This window comes from Jaculus jaculus, chromosome 7 (genome assembly GCF_020740685.1).
Source record: "Jaculus jaculus isolate mJacJac1 chromosome 7, mJacJac1.mat.Y.cur, whole genome shotgun sequence".
In the NCBI taxonomy this organism is placed as follows: Eukaryota; Metazoa; Chordata; class Mammalia; order Rodentia; family Dipodidae; genus Jaculus; species Jaculus jaculus.
The window spans coordinates 118749283-118766225 of record NC_059108.1 but is presented as its reverse complement, the minus strand read 5'-3'; the positions used below and the strand labels follow the sequence as shown (position 1 = coordinate 118766225).

Here is a 16943-nt window from a genome sequence, read left to right as displayed (position 1 = left end):
GCGCCAGGGCCTCCAGCTCCTGCAAACGAGCTCCAGACGTGTGTGCCCCTCTATGCATCTGCCTTTACATGGGCACTGGGGACCTGAACCCAGGTTGTTAGGCTTTGCAAGCAAGTGCCTTGACTGCTGAGTCAATAAATCCAGCTCCCATCAGTACATTTTTAAAAGGTTTTTTCTTTTTGAGACAAGCCCAACAGATTGCCTCCCCCCTTTTTAAACGTGTGAGAAAGAGAGCAAGACTGCAAGGGAGAATTGGTGTGCCAGAGCCTCCAGCCACTGTAATCAACCTTCAGACATGTGCGCCACCTGTGTGCATGCGTGATCCTGTGCGTCTGGCTTACATGGGACCTGGAGAGTTGGGTCTTAGGCTTTGCAGGCCAGCGCCTTAACTGCTAAGACATCTTTCTAGCCCAAGACTTTAAAAAAAAAAAAAGTTTTTAAATTTAATTTATTTGAGAGTTGCGGGGGTGGGGAGAGGAAGGGAGAGAATGGGCATGCCAGGGCCTTCAGCCACTGCAAAAGAACTCCAAAAGCATTCACCACCTGTGCATCTGGCTTATGTGGGTCCTGGAGAATCCAATCTGGACCCTTTGGTTTTGCAGGTAAGCTCCTTAACCACTAAGTCATCCCTCCATCCCCTAAAGACTTTTTTAAAATTCACCTCCCAGCAAGAGCATATGCCACTTCTGGGGATGAAACTCATATCTTCATGCTTCTAAGGCAAGTACTTTACAAACTGAGCCATCTCCTCACCCCTGTGGATTCCATTTCTGTGACTTTGTAACTAACCACAACAACTGTAGTTATGTAAAATAAAACAAATTTATTTCTGATATGTTCCCTGGTTCAGTCCTAACACAGGTGAGTTCTGTTTATGACACTACCGTGGACCACACAGATCACGTATACCAAGGAATAAGAATACCATGGATCACACAGATCACATATACTAAGGAATAAGAATATTGGGGCCATGAGCTGTAACTATCAACGCCATCTGGTACGACCATCTTACCTCACAAATCTGGAAATGGAGTTCCACATAAACACTCAATTAGCCAAAAAGTCATAATACAACACAAAAAGAACAAGACCTGTTTAGTTCCTAGAACTATCCCAAACTTCTTCCTCTTGGCATGATAAGGATGTTTTTAGGTGAAATGAAGAGAAAAGAAGGAGGGAAGAGGGGGGGAGGGGAAGGAGGAGGAGGAGACCCCAGGTGATCCTGATGAGCTAACGTATTAATCATTAGGTTGATTCTCTCACTTGCAGAAAACCTGACACCCACCTGGAGGGTGCTGGCATGATGGCTCAGGGTCCTTGAAGAGTCACAGTGGGCAGGATTTGCCAGCAAACACCTTGTCTTTTCTATCCATGCCTCTGTACTCTTCAGAAGATCACTGTACTCCTCCATCTTAATCGTGGCCTGTGAAAGAAACGGGGTACAGGTTTTCAGAGCCTGCCAGCACCGACTGACTCCTGAGTGGAGAGTTAGCTGCTATTGGCCAGGGGTACGCCATACCTTGCAAGTCTCTTTGCATGGTGCAGCCACTGGCTCACCCACTCTAGGTTAAGAGTCTTCCAATTTCCTAGAGTGATCCTACCAGCCACGGAAGGGATTTAAGAAGCTGCACTTTAACGTTGTGGGGCTCAGCAAGGGCTCCCAGTCAGCCTGTTGCTGGTCTATTCTGCTTCATTCTAAAATCTGGGCTTGGCCTTCCTTGTCTTGTTCAGGACCAGCCCCTACTCTGGGATCTCATCCTTGCTGAATTACCCTTAGGACTCACCACACCAGGGCTCTTATTTAGGATGGAGGTAGAGGGCTGGAGAAACGCCTTAGCAGTTAAGGTGCTTGCCTGCAAAGCCAAATGACCCAAGGGTTGATTCCCCAGGACCCATGTAAGCTAGATGCACCAAGTGGCACATACATCTAGAGTTCATTTGCAGTGGCTGGAAGCCCTGGCATGCCTATTCTCTCACTTTCTCTCAAATAAACAAAAAGAAAATAAAAAAAGAATGGAGGCAGAAAAGGATCTTGTTCCAAAACGGCATCTTTCTCATGGTCAGCTATCTCCTTAGATTCCAAAGACAGCTTCACCTCTACTTGCATTGCTGGTCTGCTTTGCTTGGGGCGGGGGAGGGGACACCACAGCTGCTGGCCTGCTGGTATGGTCTTTCGTTAGGGTGACTGGTTCTGACTGCCCAGAACTGTAGCCTCCTCTGCCCTGGAGTTACGTCCTCTCAGTGACCACGTGAGCTCACCACGCAGTTCAAGGGTCAGATCCTATTCTGGCAACTGGGGAACAAGTGTGTGGGGGGGGGACTAGCTGCCTTTCTCTTTGTTTTGACTGTGTTTTAAACTCATTTGGTACCACCACACACTATGCAGCTATTACGTGTTAAGGCCCCACCTTGTTGAGCTGTGAAGTTCTGGATTCTGCTCTCTGCGATACTTGCTGGTACTGCTGGAAAGGAACCATCAGGTGATCCATCCATTCTTGAGCCTGTCCCGGGTCCTGCTCCACGATGTCGTGAACTTCAGAATCCAACTCATTTAGCTTGGAATGCCAGAGATCTAGCTCATCCCACATTTTCTGAAGAAGAATATGGTAAGCCATTTTGAATGAAGGTGCCATGGGGGAAATGACACAGCATTTGGCAAGGCTACCAAGAAAACACCACAGGCATCCTTGTTCATTTAGATCTAGCAACCATTTGTTACCTAACCTGTAACTATACTCACTTCTATACAAATGAGTTGTGGGTGGATATATATCTGCAGAAGGATGAAAATAGATTCTTCTCTCTCGCCATGCACAAGAATTAAGTCCAAATGGATTAAAGACCTTAACATCAGACCTGAAACTCTGAAACTGCTAGAGGAAAAAGTAGGGGAAACCCTTCAACATATTGGTCTTGGCAAAGACTTTCTGAATACAACCCCAATTGCTCAGGCAATAAAACCACAGATTAATCACTGGGACCTCATGAAATTACAAAGATTTTGCACTGCAAAGGACACAGTGAAAAAAGCAAAGAGGCAACCTAAAGAATGGGAAAAAATCTTCACCAGCTATATATCTGATAGAGGATTAATATCTAGGATATACAAAGAACTCAAAAAGTTAAATAATAAGGAACCAAACAAGCCAATCAAAAAATGGGCTATGGAGCTAAATAGAGCATTCTCAAAGGAAGAAATACGAATGGCATATAAGCATCTAAAAAAGTGTTCTACGTCACTAGTCATCAGGGAAATGCAGATTAAAACTACATTGAGATTCCATCTCACTCCTGTCAGATTGGCCACCATCATGAAAACAAATGATCATAAATGTTGGCGGGGATGTGGAAAACGAGGAACCCTTCTACACTGCTGGTGGGAATGCAATCTAGTCCAGCCATTGTGGAAATCAGTGTGGAGGTTCCTAAAATAGCTAAAGATTGATCTACCATATGACCCAGCTATAGCACTCCTAGGCATATATCCAAAGGACTCATCTCATTTCCTTAGAAGTACATGCTCTACCATGTTTATTGCTGCTCAATTTATAATAGCTGGGAAATGGAACCAGCCTAGATGTCCCTCAACAGATGAGTGGATAATGAAGATGTGGCACATTTATACAATGGAGTTCTACTCAGCGGTAAAGAAGAATGAAGTTATGAAATTTGCAGAAAAATGGATGGACCTGGAAAGGATTATACTAAGTGAGGTAACCCAGGCCCAGAAAGCCAAGCGCCACATGTTCTCTCTCATATGTGGATCCTAGCTACAGATGACTGGGCTTCTGTGGGAGAAGGAAAATACTTGGTAGCAGAGGCCAGTAAGTTAAAAAGGAGACATAAAGGGAAGAGAAAGGAAGGGAGGAGGGTACTTAATAGGTTGATATTGTATATATGTAAGTACAATGATTGTAATGGGGAGGTCATATGATGGAGAATGGAATTTCAAAGGGGAAAGTGTCGGGGTGGGGAGGGAGGGAATTACCATGGGACGTTTTTATAATCATGGAAAATGTTAATAAAAATTTAAAATTAAAAAAAAAAAGAAGCTCACAGGCAAAGATTTCAATTAAAAAAAAGACAAAAACAAAGACAAGATAAGTAAAAGAGACTGATTGAAAGGGGGAAGGGTATGGAGTGTGGAGTTGCAAAGGAGAAAGTGGGAGGAAGAGAATTACCATGAGTTATTGTCTACAATTATGGAAGTTGTCAATAAAAAAAAAAATTGGAAACAAAAAAAAAAATGAGTTGTAGGGGTATAGAAACACCTAGACATTGTCTAGGGATTACTGTCAGTAAACAAGGTGATATAGCCATAGTCTTTCAAGAGCAAAGTTGGGTGTGGTGGCACATGCCTTTAATCTCAGCACTCAGGAGGCTAAGGGAGGAGGATTGCCATAAGTTCAAGTCCAGCCTGGGGCTAGAGTAAGACCCTGCCTCAGAAAACAAACATGTGACGGGGGTCAAAGAGGGTGGAAGAAGGCAATTATGATCAAGGTACATTGTGTATATTTATGGAGGTTGTTAGTAAAAATAAAAAAAAAATGGGGGACTCCAGCTCTCTTTTTGGCTTAGCAGCTAAGGCACTTACCTGCAAAGCCTAAGGACCCACGTTCAATTCTCCAGTAGCCATGTAAGCCAGATGCACAAGGTGACGCATGCATCTGGAGTTCATTTGCAGTGGCTAGAAGCCCGGGCATGCCCATTCTCTTTCTCTTTCTCTATTTTCCTCTTTCTTTCATTCTCAAATAAATAAAATGTTTTTTTTTAAAGACTCAAGACCCACACTTCACCTCACACAGCTGGACAAATGCTCCTCCATCACCCAACCTAGAAGCATAGAGAGGAGGAACCACAGGGACCCTGGACAGAGCAACCAGATCAGATATGCAGGAAAAAGTGTTTCCAGAATATAAAGTCTCAATTTACAGTCTATATATTCTTTCTTTCAAAGGCACTGGCAATGGGAAAGAGAATTATCATGAGTTCTGGCATAGCCTAGCACATGGTGAGACCTTCTGTGAGAAAGAGAGGGAGGAAGGAAGGCAAGAAGAGAGAGGGAAGGAGGAAGGAAAGAAAGGAAGGCAGGACTCCATCACAACAAAAGGGCAGCACTGAAACTTTAGAGCTCAGTGGTAGAGCATACTTTTAGTATATGTAAGTTACTAGGTTCAATCTCTAGCACACTAAATAAATAAAACTAATACCAGCTGTAAAAGATTTATATTACCTAGGAATTAACATAAGGGTAGAAAGTTCCAGAACATGCATTAGTTTTATTTATTTATTTGCAAGCAGAGTAAGATAGAACAGAGACAGAGAGGATGGGTGCATGCCAGGGCCTCGAGCTGCTGCAAACAAACTCCAGATGCATGCGCCACTTTTTGCATCTGGTTTTACGTGGGCACTGGGGAATCAAACCTGGCTCATTAGGCTTTGCAGGCAAGCACCTTATCTGCTGAGTCATCTCTCCAACCCAGCAAGTACTTTTATTTTTCTTTTTTAAAAAAATATTTTATTTTTATTTATTTATTGGAGAGAGCTATAGAAATGTGCAGGTAGAGAAAAAGGATGTGCCAGGGCCTCCAGGCACTGCAAATGAACTCCAGATGCATGTGCCCCCTTGTACATCTGGCTTACATGGGTCCTGGGGAGTTGAACCTGGGTCATTGGGCTTTGTAGGCCAGCACCTTAAGTGCCATGCCATCTCTCCAGCCCCCAGCAACTATTTTTTAAATATATTTTTTAAATTTTTTATTTATTTTTATTTATTTATTTAAAAGTGACAGAGAAAGAGGCAGAGAGAGAGAGAATGGGCGTGCCAGGGCCTCCAGCCACTGCAAACAAACTCCAGATGCGTGTGCCCCCTTGTGCATCTGGCTAACGTGGGTCCTGGGGAATTGAGCCTTGAACCGGAGTCCTTAGGCTTCACAGGCAAGAGCTTAACCGCTATGCCATCTCTCCAGCCTCCAGCAACTATTTTTGACTCATGAAACCAATAAGCTGCAGCTGAACTTGTCTGGGCAGAGGGAGATTTCAAAGGTAAAATATTTAAATCTTACCTAATATTTATTTAATGACATAACTTTGGAAATGGAGAAATCTGACCTGTTCGAGGAGGCTCCTCTGCTTTAGGACCAAGACTAAGAATGAGCAAGCAGTCTGACGCATTTTTAAAAGTCCCCAATTACATCTGCATACTTCCTGCTAATGCAGATGGCACCAAATACTCTTAGGCATGTGCTTACTTGAAATTTGGAGATAGAGTAATATGCGTGTGTACAGTTTTACCTAAAACATTACTTCCCAAGCAATTTTACGTGGGAAATAAAATTGAAATTTTTATTTTCCCTTTATGATTCGTCACCTTGGCAATCTAAAGAAAAACGATTAGTACTTCTCACATCCAACAGGCTCCTTTTCCACGTGTCTTCCCACAGAAAGATCCTTCTGTCCTTTACTGTGGAAATGCTAGTTCCCAATCAGAGGCTCTCGGAAGCCAGGGCCAGTGCCGCATGGCCAAAATGGAGAATGATGCCTCAGTGCATCTTCCATTCCCCTGAGGGTGACCTCTCACTGCATATGGCCTCGGTGGATCTGGCTTAGGATCTTGGGGCTTCAGATTAACCCAAAGCACTCACCCTGGGGTGACTGAGTGATGTCAGGGGGCGGGGGGGGGGAGGAGGGGGGGAACAGAAGTACCGTGGCTGAAGCCTGTGACAAGAGCACGTTACCTTTTGGATTTCTTGAGCCTCCTCCATGCTGGAACTTTTCTGCTGCAGCATCTGTTCCACTTCCTGGAGCCCAATGTTAATTTCCTCTATTTTCCTGCTCATGATACTCTGCGGTGAGCTCTTTAAGTCCTCACTGCTCACCTGCTTCAAAGAGATAACACTGTATTGAGCTCAGGCAGGGGCTCTGCTTTCTATGCTCAGGTTAAAATAACAACAACAAAAAAAAGGTGCTCACTCTTTTCCTTTATTAAAAAAAAAAATCGCCGGGTGTGGTGGCGCATACCTTTAATCCCAGCGCTCGGGAGGCAGAGGTAGGAGGATCTCAGTGAGATTGAGGCCTGAAAATGCAGAGTGAATTCCAGGTCAGTCTGAGCTACAGTGAGACCTTATGTCGAAAAAGCCAAAAATAAATAAATAAATAAATAAATAAATAAAAAAAATTAGGAGCTGGATGTGGTGGCACACGCCCTTAATCCCAGCACTTAGGAGGATCGCTGAGTTCAAGGCCACCCTGAGACTACATAGTGAATTCCAGGTCAGCCTGGGCTAGAGCAAGACCCTACCTCAAAAAAAAATAAATAAATAAAAAAAAAATAAAAATAAAGGTCTAGGTGGGGGAACCCTTTCATACTATACTACACTGGCTAATGTCTTAGGGTAGCAGTTTTCTCCTTGTTGCAGGGACAAAACACTCAACCAAGCATAAGGAAGGAAAGGCTTATTTCTGGCTGGCAGTTTTGAGGGGAAGTTTCACTGTGGCAGGGAAAGCACAGAAGGAGCTGACAGCTGGGCATTGCATCATATCACAGCAGGGAGGAAGGAGTGACAGCGAGATGGCAAGAAGGGCTGGCTGCAATGCCTCAAGGGCCTCTTCCAGTGACATACCCCTCCTGTAAGGCCGTATCTCTCCAGGGCTCCACCAGCTGGGGATTGAGTATGAGACTTAGTCACAAGCACATAAGGCTATGCGGGGCACTTTATATTCAAACCAGCATAACTAGTGACAGGGCAGATTAGACTATCAGATGGCAGCTGCGTCTATCTGAGCCTTTGAATATATGATCTAGATATCCAATTAAAATAAATAAAATTTGGGGCTGGAGAGATGTCTTAGGGGTTAAGGTGCTTGCCAGCAAAGCCAAAGAACCAGGTTCGATTCCCCAGTACCCATGTAAAGCCAGATGCACAAAGTGGAGCGTGCATCTGGATTCCATTCTTTCCCTCGGTCTGTTTCTTCTCTACCGCTCTCTGTTTGCAAATAAATAAATTAAAATTTAAAAATAAATAAATAAATAAATAAAATTTTTGTTTTCTGTTGGACAAAACCAGTGAATGGTCTTTGAAAAATATCTCATAAAGTGAAAATCTTGCATGTGGATCTGTTTTTCAACAAAACCAACCTTAGTCTCAAGCTAACTTAAAAAAATGCAATTTCCACTTTAATATTTCCACTTTAATATTTATTTGGGTGGGAAAATTTACTCTGAGTAGCTATTTCTTGAGGACACAGCTTATTTTTCTCTGTGAATGCTTCTAGTGTATGTTTTTCCAGCAGGAATTCTAGCCACTGAGCAGTGTATTATTTTTTTAAAATCTAAATGGGTTTCTTCAGAAAATAACACATGCTAGTGAAAGATAAAGAGTGTTGGATGTATCAGTTTCCTACATGCTCTATTAGTCCATGTTCTTCCTGTTTAAGCCACTGTTGATAAGACTTCCCCAGGCAAACACTAAATATCCAAATAATACTATATCATTTCATTTAGTCCCCTCTCTCTTCTCAGGCCACCCCAGAGCAGATAAAGAAACAGACAGAGAAGTGGAAACCTGGGCTAACTTCCTGCTAAGACCACACATGAAGGTGATGGTATAACCTGACTGGAGAAGCCACCCAATCCCCAGACTTTATCACAGGCTCTACTCACAGGGGCCTGCTGATACCTTTAGATCTGTTTTTATTCAGAGGTCACAAGATTGTTATTTAAAAAAAAACTCACTTTGATCCTGTATTATTTTTTGTTCTTACTGGCTATGTAACTACCCAACAAATGAAGTGTTCTAATATTTTGGGGAGTGATCCTCCTGGTAGAAATGCATACTACAATTAAGAAACATTAGGTAAGGGAGCCGGGCGTGGTGGCGCACGCCTTTAATCCCAGCACTCGGGAGGCAGAGGTAGGAGGATCGCCATGAGTTCAAGGCCACCCTGAGATGACAGAGTTAATTCCAGGTCAGCTTGGACCAGAGTGAGACCCTACCTTGAAAACCCAAAAAAAAAAAAAGAAAGAAAAAGAAACATTAGGTAAGGGGCTGGAGAGATGGCCTGGCGGTTAAGGTGCTTGCCTGTGAAGCCTAAGGACCCAGGTTCAACTCCCCAGAGCCCATATAGGACAGACACACAAGGTGACACATGTGCACAAGGCCATGCATGTGGACAAAGTGACGCACACGTCTGGAGTTTGATGCAGTGGCTAGAGGCCCTGGCGTGCCATATCTCTCTCTCTCATAACATAAATAAAAATTAAAAAAGTAAAAAAGAAACATTAGGTAATATCATAATGTAGGAGTCATTAGCTGTCTGAATTATACACAATGATAGTGTCTATTGCTTGGTTCCTTAAATTTTCTTGAGACCCATCACACAACAAAAAATCAGTTTTGGGCAGGAGAGATGGCTTAGCAGTTAAGGCTTTTGCCTGCAAAAGCCAAGGAATCCTGGTTCAATTCTCCAGGGCCCATGTAAGCCAGATGCACAAGGGGGCACATGCATCTGGAGTTCATTTACAGAGGCTGGAGGCCCTGGCATGCCCATTGTCTCTCTCTCTCAAATAAATAAGTAAATATATTTTTTAAAAATCAGTTTTGCCCATTACAAATATGCAAGTATATGATGAAAATTCTTACGCTTAAATGCAAAATAGTACTTATTATTATTAACTTACATTGTATGGATTTTCTCATAAAGTACTCATAAGAATAACATGTAGTTTCTCTCAAACATGTATTATATCTTAAAACCAGCAGTACATAACCCCTGAGAAAGCCCCCAATAGGTTCTCTTGTGTGTTAAATAGAAAGGTTTGTTATAATAATTTATTAGCAGATGACATTTTTTAGAAAACTTGTCATAAATGTTAATGACAGAGTATAGCAACTGAAGTTTCTTGGGAATGAGGGTCGGATTTTGTTTGTTTGTTTGTTTGTTTGTTTGTTTGTTTGTTTGTTTTTCAAGGGAGGGTCTTGCTCTAGCCCATGCTGACCTGGAATGCACTATGTAGATCTCAGGCTGGCCTTGGACTCACAGCAATCCTCTTAACTCTGCTTCCCTATTACTGAGACTAAAGGCATGTGCCACCATGCCCAGCTGGGGGTGTGATTTTTTTTTTTTTTTTTTTGAGAAAGGGTTGTACTCTGTAGTCCAGGCTGGTCCAACTTATGGCACTCCATCTGCTTCAGCCTTCTGAATGCTGGGACTACAGATGTGAGCCATCATATCTGGCGCTACCACCTGAGTTGGAAATCTGATGTGTGTGTGTGTGTGTGCGCATGCGCGCACACGCCACCGAAGGTCTGCTTTATTGATCAAGTTGTTGGTATTCTATACTTCTAAAAGACACAATGTAAAAAACCCCCATTCCTGTGGATACGAGAGCAAACAAAATTCTGTTCTGTTCATTTGTGTTGCCTTTTTACAATACAACAAAAATATCTTGCCAAGCTCCTCTCTGCAGTACTGGACTCTGGGTGAAGAGGTTTGTCCAGTCCATGTTGTGGGAATTCCATTAACGTCACCAGGCAGATACTATACATGAAGTGTGATCCTAGAGAGTTGTGCAATTCGCATGATTAACTGCCCTTGCCTTGCTTAAAAATGTTCCAGGGAATACAATTATTATTAATAATGTCCAAAACCTCTAAACACTTGTAAAGCAAATAATTAGTAATAATAATAATAATAACAACATTCACTGTTTAAAATGCGAGGAAGGAAAACCAAAATGATCTAATATTTTACCTATGAAAAGTATATTAAGCACCTTTGTCTCAGTATTCAACATACTCAAGTGTCATTTCTGGAGCTGGGAGAATGAGGTGACATTAAAGCTATTTTCCTGTCTCCTCCTCCAGCCCCATCAAGGGCAGTGTGGCACAGCCATCACGATTACCTTCTCCTCTGTGTCTTCCAGAGCTTGCCTGCATTCTCCCAGCTGGGCCTCGATCTCTGCAGGGACGATGCTGTACATTTCAGAGTACTTGATTCGCAGTTTTTCCATAACGTTCTCGAAAGTTAGCTTCCCTTTCTTAACAACTCTTTGAAGCTCCTGAAAACACCAGCAGTTTCAAGGCTCACAATGGGGAAAGTTTAGCTTTAAAAAGCGAAAGCACTTTTCAATCACGTCTTCGTGAATTTGCGGGATGGAACCTCCCCATGGATACACGCTGAGGAAGCCTGACTGGCGCTTGGTCAGTCAAATGGTGGGTGTCTAATTTGGAAGAACTGAATTTGATAGCTCTTCCTAGTGTCAGAGCATTGTGACAAAAAGACATTACAACATTGCCTGCTTCGAAAGCAACTCTAGCATTCATTGCATCTCAGTAGCAGCCCTGATCTATAAAGCAACAAGTCGCCAAAAGTTTCAAAGAAGTTTTTTTTTTTTTTTAGTATTGTTATTAACTTGTTGCAATTTCTCCTTCTTCCTGCATTATCATCATAATGAACCAAGGCCACTAAAAGCCCTGTGCTTGAAGCAAAAGTGTCTGTTTCATGTAATTAGATGGCCCAACAGAGCTCCCTTCCTTTCAAAAGGGAGGAGTCCAGTTCCACACAAAGAATGTAGGTTTCAGGAGATAAAAGAAACTTGAACAAATGGTCCATTGGCTGTGGCCTAGAAACAAAATCTGATCTGCGTTCTCCTGCAGTAATTATAAAGGAGAAACTCATTTGTTTGGGAAACTTTCCCAAAGATCAAGTGGAAAAACCCTTCTTGACTTGACTGTGGTTTTTGTGTTAGTTCGGTTTTACAGTAGCTGTTCAGCCCCCTTGTTTTGTGTTAGTGCACAGAGTTGGACCCAAAGAGTGGTTAGGATTTTAAATGACTGTGGGATGTGTCACCCATCACCCATTTCCTTTTCTTAACCCTCAGCAGCGAACACGTTTAGGGAGGGAAAGTTAAAGATCAAGGCCACTAAGAAAGACGCAGGTGGGGCTGCAGGTCTGAGGTCCTATTTCATCTGGCCCAGGCCACGAGGACAGGTCTGCATTCGTAGGTACACCAAGATGGCCTCCCCACCAAAAGTACTCAAGTGCCATTAAGTTTCCCTTTTCTACAGTAATAGCATGAGACTCTTGCATAAACTGCCAAAAGTCAATTTTGGAGTAGAATGAGACAAGAGGTCACTCTGAAGAAATGAATTCTGAAAACGACCCCCCCCCCCCCAGTGTATACACAGCTCCTCTCAGAGCTCAGGTGTCAGGTCCTACCAAGGGAGCAGTCTAGTATGCTACCTGAAGGGTTAATAGCCTTCCCTGCAAACTAGAGGGAACTAAAGGTTTAACAGCCATCCCTGAAACTAGCAGGCAATAAAGAAGTCACAGAGGTATTCAGCCTCATTAAGTTCGATACCTTCGCTGATTGATGTACTCCCCTTAAGCTCAGATGGCCTTGAAGGACCAGAGACCATCTGAGTCTCCTCCCTTAGACAATCCTGGCTGAAGAAGCCTATTCTGAACAAGGACACAAACAGCTACAATTTTCTTATCAACTGCACCCGGTCCAGTCTGTTTCTTAGGATCCTCCTTGTAAGTTTGAACCCCAGCCTGGCTCAGGGCTGCAGCCTTCATCCCGTGGGAAGCCTGCTGCCCCCAACTGTTTCAGTAAGCAGTCTGTCTGTGGAGATAAAGTTGGGTGTTCTCTTTGGCTTTTCTCTTACACTACCCAAGAGTGCACTAAAGCCCCTGATCTTCAAATACACGTGCAACATGGTTGAATGGTGTGGCTGCTTGGTTCAGACTGGCTGAGCTCCCGGACTGGCTCCGGTTTCACTGTTTCCAGCCACACTCATCCACACTGCAAGTCCTCTGCACAGGTCTCCCTCTCTCGCTCCCTGGATCTCTTCTGGGCCCGCTCCTCCAACTCTACTCCACAAGTTACCCTCACTTACCTCAAATTGCTCTGCCCTTTCAGGATGGCCTTCTAATGCCATATTTTGGAAAGAAATTGAGGTCTGTTGAAATAAGTGCTTCAAATCAATTATTTCCTTTGTGACGGACTGTCTGTCTTCAAGTTCAGTCTGTACCAAGTCCTTATTCTTTTGAGCATTCTGAACAAGCCTGGAATAGAGAGCATCAAAGTATAACTGGTTCTCTCCACTGCAAAATGCTTTTATTTCAACAATTTGCAAAATGTTTGAATAGATTACAAAAGACAAGATTTCCTTTCCCCAACAGGCAAGTACCAGTGTCAAACATACATAAATCTGATCTCTCAACCTCCAAAACTCTGTCCCCAAATAACTTCTTCTCCACACTTCGTGTTCTAAGTGTCGTCTCTACCCTCCATTTGTTCCACCTGATCCACCATCTCTCATGAAGTGACAGGTGTCGTCAAAATCAGGGTTTGGCTCTATGGACGGACAACCCTATCAGCCATTTCCTCTTCAGCTGAAACATTTGCTGAGGATTAGCACAGAGCAGAAGAGGCAACTGAGTCAGGAAATTCTTTCCTCCAAGTTATTTGGTAAGTGGTGGTGATGTGCCGATACAGTTATATATTTGGTTTCTGTCTTAGGATCCCAGGGCTCGCAATTTTCTTACAGAGAGAAATGCAGTGAGAATCACTTGTTCTAGGATTTGGCCTTTGACCTCCACTCCTGAGCTCTTAAAACCCTTGCAATTTCCTGAGTCACAGGAACATCTTTTGCTTGAAAGAGGCAGTTCTTGGTGGACTCTTCGATAGCCCCAGGGTGAAGGAGACCTCTATGTGATATCAAGGACCAGAGCTACCAGTACTACCTTACCCATCCATCCCAACCCCTAGAGAGGGGAGAGGGACTGAAGGCTGAGTTCATCACCAGTGGCCAGTGGTGCAACCATCATGGTTAAATATACGCTACAGCCTCCGTAAGCATCCAGACGGATGAGGTTCAGAGCTTCTGGGTTATTACTGAACAGGAGGGATACTCAGAAGGTCCTGCTCATACCTTTTGGCCTACACATCTCTTCCATGGGGCTTTTCATCTGTGTCCCGTATTCTATCTTTTATTAATTAGCCAATAAACCTCAGTTCTGTGAACCCCTCTAACATATTCACTGAAGCCAGGGAGGATTTCAGAGGAATTCCAAATGACCAGGCAGTTAGAAACATAGGTGACAATGCACAACTTGCAACTGGTATCTGATATGGGGGACTGAACCCTCCAAATGGAGTCTGAGGAGGCTGGAGAAATGACTCGGTGGTTAAGGCACTTCTCTGCAAAGCCTAACAATCTGGGTTCGATTCCCCATCACCCACATAACACCAGATGCACAAAGTGGTGTATGGGGCTGGAGAGATGGCTTAGTGGTTAAGCGCTTGCCTGTGAAGCCTAAGGACCCCGGTTCGAGGCTCGATTCCCCAGGACCCACGTTAGCCAGATGCACAAGGGAGGCGCATGCGTCTGGAGTTCATTTGCAGTGGATGGAAGCCTTGGCGCTCTCCCTCTCTCTCTCTCTCTCTCTCTCTCTCTCTCTCTGCCTCCTTCTGTCTGTTGCTCTCAGATAAATAAATAAAAATTAAAAAATAAATACTAAAAAAAAACAACAACAAAGTGGTGTATGCACACGTCTGGGCTTCATTTGCAGTGGCTGGAGGTCCTGATGTACCCATTCTCTCTTCCTGTCTCTCTTCTCTCTATCTCTCTTTGCTTGCAAATAAATAAATGTTTTGTTTTGTTTTGTTTTTTATATGGGGACTTTGGAACTCCAGGAAAGTGGTGTCAGAACTGAAGTGTTCAAATCCAACCCAGTGGATGTCACTTTGGAAGAAACCTTTACACACCAGGCATGGAAAGGATTAAGTGACTGTTTAAGAATAGAGAGAGGGGGCTGGAGAGATGGCTTAGCGGTTAAGCGCTTGCCTGTGAAGCCTAAGGACCCCGGTTCGAGGCTTGGTTCCCCAGGTCCCACGTTAGCCAGATGCACAAGGGGGCGCACGCGTCTGGAGTTCGTTTGCAGAGGCTGGAAGCCCTGGCGCGCCCATTCTCTCTCTCCCTCTACCTGTCTTTCTCTCTGTGTCTGTCGCTCTCAAATAAATAAATTAAAAATTAAAAAAAAAAAAAGAATAGAGAGAGGGATGGAGAGACGGGTCAGTGGCAAAGAGCACTTCCTGCACAAACATGAGAGACCAAGGAGGCCCGAGTCTGAGTCTGATTCTCAGGACGCACATACACAGCTGAGTGTGGCCATGCACAGCTGTAATACAAGTCCTGCAGATGGGCAGGGACTCGAGAATCATAGGAGCTTCAGAAAAAAGAAAAGGCAAGCTTTAGGACCAGTAAGAGACTGGGACTCAGTAAGACTGAAAAGAAGGAGAAGGGATGGAATGGGGAAAGGGATGTTCTGCTCCAGCCACCATGGGCAAAGGCACAGGGCACTACACGGGCACATGCATGTGCACACACCACACACATACAAGTTTAAAAAATAGAGAAAAACAGTTGTTTTTCTTTCTGGCATAAGAATATTCATTGCTGTAGTTTTTTGTTGTGGTTTCTTTCTTTTTGTTTTGTTTTTAAATAAACAAACAGAGGGCTGTAAAGGTAGCTCAGTGATTAGAGGTACTTGCTTACAAAGCCTGCCAATCCTGGTTTGATTCCCCAGTACCCATGTAAAGTCAGACACCCAATAATGGCACATGCATTTGGAGCTTGTATGCAGTGGCAAGAGGCCCTGGTACACTCATATACTCTCTCAAAAAATAAATAGATAAATAAATTTAAAAATAAAATGAACTAACAAAATTACATATAATTTAAAGTTCTTTAAAGGGACTTGGTTAAATATGTTATGGCATACCCACATGCATCACAGGCACAACCTATATTTATATATATAAAACTGACATTCAGGGCTGGAGAGATGGGTCAGTGGTTAAGGCACTTGCCTGCAAAGCCTAATGACCCAGGTTCCATTCTCTAGTAGCCATGTAAGGCCAGATACACAAAGTGGCACATGCGTCTGGAGTTTGTTTGCAGCAGCTAGGGACCCTGGTGTGCCCATTCTCCCACTCTCTGTCTCTTTCTGTTTGCAAATAAATAAAGTATTTTTTTGAAAAAAGACTTTTTAAAAAACTAACATTTGATAGCATAGGAAAAAGAACACACTATGCTGATACAACAGTGTAAGCAGTATAATCTCAATTTATTTTAAAACAAAATCATTGTAAAAGGGTGAGAAAAAAAGTGGTAGTATTTTTTTTTCCCTGCATGGTGTGATCAAAGGTGGTTTTTTACATTAATCTTTATAACAATTTTCCATTCTCCAAATTTCCTATAAGGAGTAGGTGTTACTAAAACAGCAAAATGGAACGCATTTGGGAAAGGGAGTTTGAAAGCTTTTTTTCTTTTCTTTTCTTCTTTTCTCTTCTCTTTTCTTTTTTTGTTTGTTTTTCAAGGTAGGGTTTCACTCTAGCCCAGGCTGACCTGGAATTCACTATTGAGTCTCAGGGTGGACTCAAACTCACAGCAATCCTCCTACCTCCGCCTCCCGAGTGCTGGGATTAAAGGCATGCGCACCACCACACCCGCCTCTATAATTTTTTATTTTCTTAACTTTGAGCAGAAACTGTCATGCACTCTTCCTTAACAGCTCCTCATAAATCTTACCTGTTGCACCGTTCCTGCATAGACCTAATCTCCTGAAGCGCGGGGGCAGTTTCCACAGCCTCTGTGCCTTCGGGAACATTCTGGACACTCCTCATGCGCTGAAGAAGCAGGGCCAGTAGCAGCAGCTGCTTTCCCACACTCTCCTCATACTGGCGTAAAGCATCCAGCAGCTGGGAGAGTTCTGCAGTGGAAGCTGCCTCTTTTGCTTTGGAAATTTCCGGGAGTTCCTCTTGTAGACTGTCTAAAATGATTGCTTCTCGTTCAATCTAATGAGAGAAGAGGGGAGACAGAGGATCAGGGGACCTGAAATATACCTCAGCAGCTACAAAATGTGTGTATTTT

At 43.4% G+C, this 16943-nt stretch overlaps 1 protein-coding gene across 6 annotated transcripts in view; it reads right to left on the bottom strand.

The window, feature by feature from the left end:
• Window positions 1-16943, bottom strand: part of Syne2 (spectrin repeat containing nuclear envelope protein 2) — a 392771-nt gene that overhangs the window by 144214 nt on the left and 231614 nt on the right. For 4 of the 6 annotated variants that reach the window (XM_045155524.1, XM_045155526.1, XM_045155527.1 and 1 more), the window contains exons 52-57: window positions 16602-16867; window positions 12903-13071; window positions 10907-11062; window positions 6741-6884; window positions 2412-2594; window positions 1289-1426 (exon numbers count right to left, since the gene is read on the bottom strand). In XM_045155524.1, the coding sequence (XP_045011459.1) occupies window positions 1289-1426; window positions 2412-2594; window positions 6741-6884; window positions 10907-11062; window positions 12903-13071; window positions 16602-16867 (1056 nt within the window). The remainder of the gene's footprint in view (window positions 1-1288; window positions 1427-2411; window positions 2595-6740; window positions 6885-10906; window positions 11063-12902; window positions 13072-16601; window positions 16868-16943) is intronic. The other 2 variants (XM_045155525.1, XM_045155530.1) reach the window with 1 other exon arrangement.